Here is a 12,470-nt window from a genome sequence, read left to right as displayed (position 1 = left end):
GCAACTCATGTCGGTGAGAGGGGCGGAGGGTGGCTGGCAGAGAGAGAGAGCTGTGCCGGAGATGTACTCCGTAACGGCGGCGAATGATGGCAAGGAAGAACGGGGGACTCTGCGTCCTCTCTGTCATCCTCCTCCTCCTTCACACCGCCGCGGGCGGCGCCAACAAAACAGGCAGAGTGCGGGCGGAGTATAGAATGACACTGAAGAGGGTCGTAAACATTGTCTAATCAGTTGATTGGTTTAGAGTTTACATCGTTTAAGCCATGTTCCGAGTTCTCGATGCCTATTTACCCACAGTCCTTTTTTTCGAGCGGGTAGTTTCTAAATTCACCGTACTCGTCTCACGACTCGGTGACGCCAGCTATAATTGCGCAGGGTGGCGTTTATAATCCCGCCACCACGTGCATCTTGTATTGTCTAAACGTGTGCGAAGTCGGCAGCAACCATAAAATAGGCTAAAGATAAAAGCCAGAAGACTCAGAAAACATCAAATCGCCTTCCAAATAATTGCAACGTCACTGTGACTGAAGTAGTTCATGAGGCGGTCGCTGAGAGGGGCCGCTCTATCGCGCTCTATAGAAATGAATAAGTTTTAGAGCGAAATCTATATTACTCCTGGTTAAAACCCAGAAAACGCTTCGTTCCGTCAATCTGACCTTGAGGCTGAGCTAAGGTCAAGCCAGCGCCTCGCGCGGTTGTGCAGTGAAAGCGGCTAATCGCTGCTTCGTTCCAAAGGAAGCGAGCTAGGGGTGCGGAGAAGGGGATAGAGGGGTGGAGGGGGCGCCTGCCAGCAGAGCGCTGGCTGCATCCAAGACCACTGCGAGTGCGCGCTACAGCGCCGGCTGTGCGGGGCAGCGTATGTGTTTTGTTTTGTTCGCGCATACCCTGCGCGCTCTCGGAGAGAAACCCGAACTATTACTCGACAATTAACGTTGGTCTAACCTCATTCATCCACGGCATTTTTTTATTCTACCATCAATATCACAAAATGCAACCGCGAATAGAAGTTCTCCGAATTCACTTCAGTGTCTCTTTATGGTTGGTTTCAAGCGGACAAATCCAAGGACCGAAAATCGCAGGTTAATGCCTTATTATACCATAAGCTCGCGAAAAAAAAACGGGTATGGAGGTTTTAAGGTTTGCGATATTATGTGGTTCCCTTCAACGGATAGGCAGGCATTGTTCAGCACACAAACAGCAAAATATACCTCTTTGCGTGAAGCGGATTACTTGTCGATGTACCCACAACCTATTTTCATGGAAAGGCAATTAAGACTCGGTGTCCTCGTACCAGCAAAAAATGAAAATATCATGGGTGCCTTTCTTATGCGCATGCAGTTACGTCAGAGCTTTGACCTTGTTGAACATTCGAGACGCCATCTGCCATAACCGCGCAGTGACACGAAACCAAGGGTTTAATAGAATCTAAGCATATAAATTGATTGTCTTTTCCTTCGCTTTAAGCGCCGAATCAAACTCATATGGAGTTTTCAGTGCGAGTACAGTGACCAAACTATCGGCGACCAACGGCGCAGCAGAAGTGATGCCACATTCATCACTTTGCATATAGGATGATATCGATTTCGCGCGAAGGAATAACTAAATTTTTTGCAAGCAGGATAATATACCCCCTTTGGAGTTACAGTTAAACTTCCTTAAGGACAGAGTGAGTGATAAAGATGGCCGCCTGTAAAAAGATTCGTACCCCTCCCCTCCCCCTGGGAAAGACAATACGGGGCATTATGAGCCAGGTGAAAAAATGACATCACATATATTTCTATCTCGTCTAAACCTCGTCAGAGTTGTGAACATCGCGCCTCAACCTATAGAGTCCGCACTGAAGTTGCGGTTGGCCCCTGCAGCTTCGGCTCAAATTCAGCTGGCCGCTGCGCATTTCACTCCAACCTTCCCTTTAAAAAGTCGATAATTGATTGTAAATGCGCATTTCTATCGCAGTATTTGTTCCCCGTCCCATGTTGTTTCAAGTTCTTCGGTCTGAGTTGTAAGCCGATGGTAGCATTTTTTTAGGTCAGAATGTCGCCTTGCGCCGGATATAGACAGCGTGTTTTTTTGTTCTGTTTTTTTCGGAAAATAGCTATGAATAAGTGGTGGTTAACTCAGTGCTGTGCATGCCATATACCCAGATCCAAGGGAACGTTCACAGTATTCCTGCTCGCTCTTAATGTGACAGCGACTTAGCAACATTATACCTGCGGATGGCCCGCACGCCGCCTATAAACTTCCGTAGTTATGTATGCCAGCAAAAACATTATTCGTTGCCAACCGCCTATAAAATGCCGCATTCAACAGGTTCACTCGGTGAGAAAACAAATAAGAAAAGGTGGCCCAGAAATACAATTTCAACAGCGGGAAACCGGGTTCGTGGATGGGGCTATAAAGATAACAAAAATGTGTCCGCAGCACTATATTGCACCTGGCGGCCCCAACACAGTTAAATGCACCAAAGCAGATCTAAATAAAAAAAACTAAACAATGTAAAGGGCGCCTGTAACACATTCTATACAGACTGTAGCTATACACAAGGGAGGTTCAAAGTGCAAAACAAAAGCGCTCCAGCGCAACAGGATGACTCAACAACAATTGCTTCCAAAAAGTTCATCAGTTTTGCAATATCTTTTAATCAAACACGAGGCGTGCGTGCCTTTGAGAGTAGCCTTTTACAACTGCGCTACAAAAATTCAAATTGTTGTTTTGCGTGCCGAAGTTATACACCTAGCTGGGTTATGGAGCGCGCAAGCTATCGGATTAATTTAGACCACCTGGATATATCCTTAAATGCGCACCACAATCTTGCACTGATGCTTTTGCAGCTGTGTAGCCTGCCCCTTTATGTTCATGTCCGCAACACGTTTTTCTTTTAGTATTTCAGTCTTTTCAGACAATAAACGTTTATTTCTCTCTCTCAGCTTTGCATCTGTATTGTCTCTTTTTGACCATAGCATTCTTGTCTCACATTGAATCTATTGAAATTGCAATGTTTGCATTGACTGACATGCAACGAAATTCTCGAATCTCTTTTGCGCCTCACGTTGAAACGTCTAGGCGCCGCCCGTCACAAAAAGAAACTGTATAGGCGCGATCCCGACTGAATGCTTAATATATGTATTGTAATCTGCTTTGTGTAGATTTGACGCGGTATTATAGTGCTTGAGCAGCAGCAGGCTTGGGCGTGACACAGAAACCGAGTTAAAGACGAGACAGAGTGCCTGAGAGGATAACTATCTTAGCTTAATTAACAAGCAAAAAGACACCTACTTTTGCCTTGAAACTCGGTATTTATATGGCCTGTAACATTACTTTCAATTTTGAGTGCACGAACCAGAAAAAAAAAAAAATGCCTGTGTTAATAAGACATACTGCGTCGCTTTGAACAACATTAATTGTAGAAAATCACTTTCCAGCAGATGGAGAGGCAACCCTTAGGAAGGGTGTCATTGACGCGCGAGGAACTGTTACAGTGGATTTGAACGTCCATCCTCGTCCCAGCAACAACCAATGTCAAACTCATCAAATCAGGCTGACACTGAATTCGTGTGAGGTCTTATGGTGCTTCGAATGCAAATGGACGGCTTCTAAAGGCTCATACTGAATGCGGCCTTGCGGAAACCCTCCCCTTCATCGATCGCAAATGTCTGTGCGCACGCGAGTCTAACTTGTGCTTGATCAGCGCCTCGTGTTTACTTGCTTTTAACGCGTTATTAACGTGACAGAAGCAGTGGTACGTATTATAGAGGCCCTTTTTGAAGCCCGCTTTTATTGAGGTAATTACCGCCACAAAATACCGTCATTTGTCGAAAAATTCTCGTCGTGGGCTGAGGTATTGTGCTCGAAATAAAGGGTTGGATCCACGCCCGTCCTCATGGAGAAACACATTCACACACAAATCGTAGTGTCTTCCACTGCGTCCCTGTCCGTATATATCTATACCATTCGGCGGGTTAAGCGCCAAATTTGAATTCTGGGTTTGTCAAAGAATGCAACACCATTTCAAAGATTTAGGACGCAACATCCATGATAGCGCATTCCTGCAGAAGGCAGTGCATATTTCGGTTGATTCGTCACTTGTACGCTGTGCTTAGCAAGCAGAGTTCAGCGTCAGGGCCATGCTTTTATCTATACATGTCGTAACGACTGACCAATAATTCTGCAAAGGTACGACACCTTTAGTACGCTTGAACCCGTGTTTCTCTACGCGACAGAAATATCGCAAACTCTCCGACTAACTTTTGTTGCATACTTTCGACAAAGCGCGAAGCGACAAAAGTGGCGTATTTCGGGAGTGGGGGAGGCGTCGCTATGCTTGCGACGCACTAAAAGCGCTGACATAAAATTGCTGACAAGTTCCCTGATAACCGACTGCCATTGTCACATTGTTTCGGCACGAATAAGTGCGAATGTTAGCAGGATTTGAAACGACAAAGTGTACAGACATCCTATTATCGAGGCACACCGCGCGAACACGATATTGTTTCGCAACAGTTCTTTCTAGTCTCTCACTGTGAAGAATACGATTGATGACATGCTGCCACAATGAATTAAAGCCGTACGCAGCAGATGAGTCTACGCGTACACGTCTTCGTATCGTTTGTTTTACGAAAGCTACATCGCTGCCCCAACCACGTCTACAAGTTCTGGGAACCTCTGCCTTCGCTTAGGAAAGTGACCGTCGCTTGGTTTATCGCACCGACCATCGTAACTATTCCAAGGACGTTCCTGTGTCTCGTGTGCATTGCGCAAGGGATTCGTTTGCATACACGTGCATAGAAAAAACGGGCACAACAGAGGAAAAAGAGGCACAACAGGCAATCATACCCTCCCCTCCACCTCTAATGCTGACGCCATGGTACAATTGGGGAACGTACACGGAATGCTGTATTTGATGCGTTGTTTCGTTTCTCAGCTATATGCTTAGTGGCTGCCCTGACGTCTTTACTGTGTTGTGTATTCTTCCCGTCATTGCTAATTTCCAAAGAATGTCCTGCACACAATACTAAACGCACGTGGCACTCAGTGTGCGCGGAAATACGACAGAGAATTGTGCACATGAAATTGCGGGGTTGCCGATTCTTGCGATGTAGCGTTGCGCGGTTCTCTTCCTGCCATGGCTTTACACATACAAATTCCGCTATATCCACCTCGCGTTTCGTCCTTTGCGTTGTTATGCTAAACGTACAGCAGCAACTCGCTCAACCATCCGCATTTCCCCTGCGTAATGAGACGGCCTGTCAAATTTTGTCCACCAACGGGACGTGAGGCGAAACGAATTACGTTTAAGGCCAATGCACGCCCGACGTTCGCCGATTCCACAGACAGGTTGGCAGTGCAGGAGAAATAACAACAAAAAGACGGCCACTTCCGCGAGTGTTCGGCTTAGCCCTCGCCTGAATACACAAGTGTTACAGCGGCGCAACAGTCGGCCGAACGGCGCTGCTCAACGCGCGAGCAGTTCCGCTTCGCGACCGGCTACCGTTCAGGCTGCACGCGGCGGCGGGCCCGTGTCCACGTACTACGTACGCGGCCAACGCAGCACCGCGGGGGGAGGGTCCGGCGACGAGCCCCCCGGCGGGCCCCCCGGCGTAGCACCCGGCCTAACGACCTGAGGACGCAGAGGCCCGTCCCCGGTGGTTAGCTCGAATGAGGCGCCCGCGAGGCCGACGCTCATGTGGCGCTCACCTGCGAAGAGGACGAGTAACCGAACTGGCCGTACGACATCGCCGCCGCTCGGCCTTCGAGGCGCACGCACACGACGGGCAGGGGCGCAGCTAGTCCACTAGTGGCGGCACACAAACATTGGTCGACTGCGGGACGCTGGCACGGGGCTTGGGCGCGCTCCAAAGAGCCCGCGCGCGCAGAGTCCGAGCACGCGCAGCGGTGGCGCAGAAACCAGCGCGGAGTTCCTCTTCGCCAGTGCACGGTGCATTAGAATTGCGCCGGCGAGCAGCGCGCAGCGTGGCCTCCGGGGGAGGGGCCCGCGCAGTCCCCGCCTCCCCGGTTTGATTGGCAGGCCGCGCTCGCTCCGACGTCTCCTCCGGCTCGCCGGGGAACAAGTGTTGTGACATCGGCTAAATCAGCGGTGGTAATTTGCGCGGCGCACTAGCGTTGTTGCCGTTTTTGCGGACCGGGTGGTAGTTTGCTTTTTGTATTCCTGCGCCCTTGTTTGTTTCAACACTCTAGATTACGTATGTCGCCGAGCTATTTCAATCAGGTCCGCGAGGGCGGTGCGCACGCTCACGTGTGACGCAGACGCTTTGGGTCTTCGCGCCCGTGGCTGCCGAGGTGCGCGATTGCGGCGCCCGGGCAGGTGCCGCACCGATGGGCGGTGGATCGGCGCGGCCGGCGGAGTTTCGCGGAATAACAGCCGCCGTTCCCGGGCAGCTGTGCCGGCGGCACGTGACGCGAGCTCGGCCCCCGGTGCCTGGCATCCTTTTTCGGGGCGGCCTACGGAGCCTGATATCGAACACGCCCCCGCGTGCGGTCACCCCTTCGGGCCTCCTTGGCCTCGCCCCTCGCTGCGCGCCGGGTGCGTCCCGAGACACAAACTTGGTCGCAAGTGGCCGACACCCGATCAAAGCAGGGTCATTTGTGCGCGAGACGTGCCGGTTGTTAGCATGGCATTCTTTCCCCGTCATGTCTTTTCTCGCGTCTGGCTTCGCCCGAAGCGGCTGACTGTTCGCAGGTCGCTGAAACGCCAAGCCAACCAGCGGTCCCGCAAGTGGGTCACAAAGTTGCGGGACATTTCTGAGCACGGACCTCTTTCAAATCTCACGGCGCTTCACTCATGTTTTCTACACTGTTGCGATCGGAAATACTTTCGAGACAATGTCTGGCCCAGGCTACGCCAAAATTGAAACGAAATCTTCCGACAGACACTTCTCGAGAAGAAACGAGCTTTTGACAGAGAACCACTGCGCTAGACAACCGCCATTTTTGCTTGCAAATGCTCCTAAAATGTCTAACTCCAAACAATGCATATTCGTACAGATCCGAAGAAAGTTACACTGGCGTTGTTATTTTTATGTTTTTGTACTTTTCTGATAGCACCACGTTGCATGCTGTTGCTGCAGCAGGCTGGTGTGGAAGAGAGTGTAGACCACCAGAATAAGGTGAGGCTGATTGACGTGTTCACGTAGCATCTAAGTATGGGCAGACGAGCCTCGAAATATGAGGGTACAGACTACGTTTGGTTTAACTAAATGATAAAGCACACCGCAGTTAAAGGGGCCCTGTAGCGGGGATGATATAAACACCTGATCTCGTTCTTTTGTGCCTGGAAGCATTGAGAGGCTACGAAATGCTTGTATGATGTAACGTATGCCCACGCAAAGAATACCCGGACATTGAAGAACGAGAGAGAGGAGCATTCTCCGAGCGAGTTTCGAATGATAGGCGTAGAACAGTGAAGTCTGGCTCGGATATTTCGTGGCCACTTAGGACTGAACGCGCAAATTGACTATGTTGTGAAACGTACGGGATGTTGAAAAAAAAAACGAAAAAATGTGTCATGGCACCTTGAAGTGTGTGCCAGGGGGACAACAAACAATTGAACGAAAAGCTGGCGCCTGCTAACAATTAGCGCAGCAAGCCCACTCCACTAACCTCGCACTGTCTTCCAGTCATGTCGGCCGCCATACTCCTTAAGCTAAAAGCAACACAAAACGACATCGCAGTGAACTGTGCGCAAGGAACCCAACATAAGAAAACACGTTCGAAAGGCCCCACTTCACAAACCGAACCAGTCACAAAAAGAAGCAAACCGTCTCAAAAGTCTCACTGAGGCGTGAAGGCACCCGGGCGAACACTGTTGCGCTGACATAACGCCGCTTCTGGTCCGGCACTCCCTGTGATCGGGGGATGAGGGCAGTGATTGAAATTGCCCAAGCGAAAGCTTAATTACTACTCCTCACTGATAGTATAGTCCAATGCGAATTGCTCAGAACGATGGATGCCGCCTATGACGACAGCCGACGAGCGCAAACCAGCAGAAACAGTTATTTTGTCGCGCCATGCTGAATTTTCTCGATTATCCGCCCTCAATTTCTAATCTCCATCCCCCACTGTAGCTAAAGAGAAATTCTCCGATTTAGCTCCTCCCCGCCCTCGGTATCGGGTATTCGAACACGGGAGTATGGTATTGATGTGACGCATCAATACTTGCGCATGTCACTCCCGTACATGCTGCCTTGCCTATCGCTCGTGTACTGGGGGCCGATTAATGAAAGTCCCGGTGGATACCGACTCACACCTGGATTTCGCAGCGGGTGCGATATAGTGCTGAAACACCTCACCGCAAATTATACGTGTGCCTGCCGTCCAGAGGGTATAGGTCTACACTGCGACGTAGAACGATAAACAGGGCTATGGACCGCGAGAACATGGTTGACCTTGATCAGATTTTGTGAGGTGCCTATTTCAATCGTTAAGGAGCTCCCAATACTACATACGACACTATTACAAGTACACTGCACCCCAATGCACTCGAAATCCCAGTGGCTGCAACCGACTTTTGGGAGGGGAACCCGCTCTCCCTTGAGAAGAATCCTCTCTAAAGGGGAGAAAAACCCGCTTACGGTTTTCAACGTTGAAAACCTGGGCCTCACCTCTACCTCAGCAGTTCTCTCTCTCTCTCTCTCTCTCTCTCTCTCTCTCTCTCTCTCTCTCTCTCTCTCTCTCTCTCTCTCTCTCTCTCTCTCTCTCTCTCTCTCTCTCTCTCTCTCTCTCTCTCTCTCCAAGGCTTGCTTTCTTGAAAGCATATTAACTTACCGTATGTGACCCATGCACCGGAGTTAGGTGCGAGGACAATTAGTAGTAGCCTGCTTGATATATGACGCAAAAATCTGGCCGTTATGGCCAGATGTTATATCTATGTACGTCTTGAGGAATTTACTAGAGGATTAACAGCATCACTTAATCGGACCAAGTGTCTGTCAAATGAAAAACAAAAGTATAAGAAACGGTTGTTGTAATAATTAAGAGTACAGGGTTCGACAATCCAGACATAGTTCGAAATGAATAGCAGCGGGTCTAGCATAAATAACTGTATGGCATTCGGGGATCCAACACGTATAGTTAAAAGTGAATAGGTAATTCCGATTATACTGGGTAGATCTGGGCAATTGCGAGTATGTAGCAAAACTTGACAAACAAATCTGAGTGTTCTTGGTTTTTGCCCTGCTTTTATTGGGAGGTGTACTTGCAGAGTTCACTCCCTACCGCCTGCGTAACAAAAAGTACTTGTAAGCGAGCCGACCGTAAAGACGCGGAATTTGCGCATGTCATGTGCGTATCATTTGGTCACATCATGGGCATACCCAGCAGAGGCCTCGTCATTCTTCAAACACGATGAATAAGTAAACACGATTGATTTCGTTGCCTAGAATTACAAAAACAAACAAACAAACAAAAAACCGCAGGAGTATTAACAATGGTCTACGCAAAAAAAGTAAGCCCGCTTATCTTGGACTCCACTTCAACTTCTACTGTAACCTCAACACCACTCAATCTTAAACTTGTCGGTTGCGCTTGAAGTCGAGACTTCAGACCTCAACCTCAAGGCCGCCGCATTTGGTAAAGTTGCTGTGATTTTTTTTATTATTATTATGGGGACGTCATCGTCATGTTGTTGTCCACCTGTAGTGCCCGTGGGAAAAAAAGTCTAGTGGTTCGTTGTCGGTCTTGTATCAATAGAGGTGCGACAAGTCCGGAGCAGATGGGAGTAGCCAAAATTCTCTCGTCCCTGTTGGATTTTGAGAGAAGGTCGCATCCCGGAAGGTCGCTTATAGAAGACAGCGCATATTGCTTGCGGAAGGGGACCTCGAGTGATAGACGAATTTTGATAGTACCCAAGAAATCCCGAGGTCGTTGGCGATTTGTTCAGCCTGTGAGTGTGTGCCAAAATATAGCTTTAGCAAGCCCGTCTTAAGTGAACACGTCTACGACCTAAGATTACTGCAGGCTCCCTTTGGCGGCCCAGCTGCTGGTGGCATTTGTTTCCCTCTTTTGCTGCATACAGAACCATCCAAACCAAAATAAATGTATTCTCTCATAACCTAGTCACAGTTGCCCCCCTTCTCCCTCCCTCCCTCCCTGCCTTCCTCCCTCCTCGGAGTTCATTTACGCTTTTTGAAAAACAGCGCTATATAACCTCTCCCCCACCCCGTCAATTTCAAAACGCGCAGACACCGAATAATTCGCGGGAGCAAATGCAATCGCTTATATATCCCCGCCTACAGAGGAGATATATTACACTTGCGGCGCCAGCGCAGAGTTCTTGTACATGGCGGAGGGGGTTGCGTGAACTGTTGCGCACCTTCTAGTAAGGAGGGAATCTGGTCCTGGTTGACATGGTACGGATTCCGCACTCTTCTCCCTAAAGCTATCAGGACATGCGACCCTTCCCCTTGACTTTGAGCGGTGTCTATAGTTTCCTCCAGTGAAAATGCGATTAATACAGGCGTTGCGAAAGTGACGCGTTTGTTCAGAAGCCTCTCTTGCCCCCGTTACAGTTTGAGCGCATTAGATTAGTCCATACTGTCATTCTGCGCTTCGACCACACTTACTGTGCGAACTATCATTCTGCACTTCGTGTGCACGTCATCGGGAAGAAACTTGACTGCGAGACACGAGACGCGTGACTTCATCTACTGTGTTCAGATTTCGAATTAGAGTTTTAAGCGACCAAGTTACACCTGAGCTGTGGGGTGCACTGTTGTGGAGGGCTAGGATCAATTTAGACCGTACGAGGATGTTTAAAGCGAGCCACAATATCGTACACGCATCCGCAGACGTGGTAGCCAAATGTCATACGTGCACGTGCATTATTACTGGGCTACCACATTAATAATAATAATAATAATAACAATAATAATAATAATAATAATAATAATAATAATAATAATAATAATAATAATAATAATAATAATAATAATAACAATAATAATACAGCCGTTAACTACCCACCGCAGGACGAAGGTCGCTCCGGGTGCCTTTCATCCACTCCCATCATGCATCAGCGGAATTCTTTCGCAGATACGCTGTAAAAAATGTCCGTGGGTCTGCTTTGCCACGATGCACTTGAATGACCAATCGCGCTGTCCGCGGCAACCGATTTGGCAAACAAAGAGGCCCGACCCATGATTGCACTCAAAAATGGGATCCGCGCTGTGACATTGCTCAATGCCATTCGCCATGCTTGCTTTGCGCAGTTCCATTGCGCAGACCACATTTTTCAAATCAAATCTCATTCTGGGTGTCATTCGACTCTTTTACCGCTTTGATCGCTGTGACTGGCCTTCTCTCTGCAATGTGGGGAAGCAGACTCGTTTACATTTTTTAAGAGTACAATAATTGCCAATCTCGTCATTATGTCAATAGGACTCGCTCAGCTTCTCTTGTCATATCTCGCTGACCATTGTGTTATTGCGTCGTCCATCCGTTGTACATCTCTCGAAAGCATATCGGGTCTGGCTCCGTTTCTGTTCTGAGGTCTAGTTAGAATTGCTTCCACGTTAGATTGTTTTATCTAATCGGTGATGTGCGCTGTGTATTCCCACTTTAAACAAAACAGAATAGTTTCTAAGAATATCCTTACAGAGCACATTTCTTTTAAGATCCTTTGAAGCAAATTCTCTGATCATATTCTTTCTTCGTGGATGCCTAACATGTTTCCTTCCGTGAACATTTCATCTGATACAAGTTTTTATGTGAACTGCTTTGAAAAAAGCCATTTTTTTGTGCTCCATAACTGAACACAACGAAGTTCAGGTTGTTTGCGCACCCTTTTGTTCATTGACAGAGGTATGCATTTAAAAGGCTGGAAACAAATACGCGTAGTATTCCTCAACACGAATATCCAAATGCATGTAATGTAAACGCAAAATGCAGATACTAAAACATATTTATATTTCATGTAACGGGCTATTACTAATGTATAATACCTCGTTACAGGTAGTACAAATCTAATACCCCGGGGTAGTACAAATGCAAGTGCAGCAAATAAATATGTGGGAATACAAGGTCAGGAATGTATACATGCATGCTCAATCGCTTATCAAGCAGTTCATTCTTTGCCAGCTAATTTCGCTTAAGCCCATTCTACATGGTGCGAATTTCGCCTGCGAATTCGCAGATGCGGTGCCGTTCGTGCGGCAAAACGATATATTTTCCTATTTTCAGTGGTGCGACAAGCTGCCAAATGCCAAGCGGCGTCCACAGGAGAAGTTCCACTGTTCCAAGCATTTGGCTATTTGCCACAACGAGAATGGATTGTTTCGCTGCACGAGCAGCGCCGCAGCTGCGAATTCGCAGGCGAAATTAGCACCATATATAGGACGGGCTTTACAAAGGTCTGGTTCGCTGGATGGATGGCCTCTTATCCCACGGGCGCTCGAATGCCTCTAATATTTGCCGTTATCGTAAAGAGCGCTACACGTCCCCACACGCACGCACGCTCT

At 48.3% G+C, this 12,470-nt stretch overlaps 1 protein-coding gene and 1 long non-coding RNA gene across 2 annotated transcripts in view; one reads left to right on the top strand and one right to left on the bottom strand.

The window, feature by feature from the left end:
- Positions 1-5,933, bottom strand: part of LOC144155678 (uncharacterized) — a 237,218-nt gene extending 231,285 nt beyond the window's left edge. The window contains exon 1 of the mRNA XM_077687273.1: positions 5,695-5,933. Coding sequence (XP_077543399.1) covers positions 5,695-5,733 — 39 coding nt within the window. The 5' untranslated portion in view covers positions 5,734-5,933. The remainder of the gene's footprint in view (positions 1-5,694) is intronic.
- The window catches only part of LOC144155683 (uncharacterized), a 115,307-nt gene that overhangs the window by 47,054 nt on the left and 55,783 nt on the right, over positions 1-12,470 (top strand). The window lies entirely within an intron of this gene.

Source organism: Haemaphysalis longicornis, unplaced genomic scaffold, assembly GCF_048455015.1.
Source record: "Haemaphysalis longicornis isolate Haplotype H1 unplaced genomic scaffold, Haemaphysalis longicornis Haplotype H1 scaffold_1, whole genome shotgun sequence".
Lineage (NCBI taxonomy): Eukaryota > Metazoa > Arthropoda > Arachnida > Ixodida > Ixodidae > Haemaphysalis > Haemaphysalis longicornis.
The sequence above is the reverse complement of the archived record's forward strand: the minus strand, read 5'-3'. Positions and strand labels throughout refer to the sequence as shown.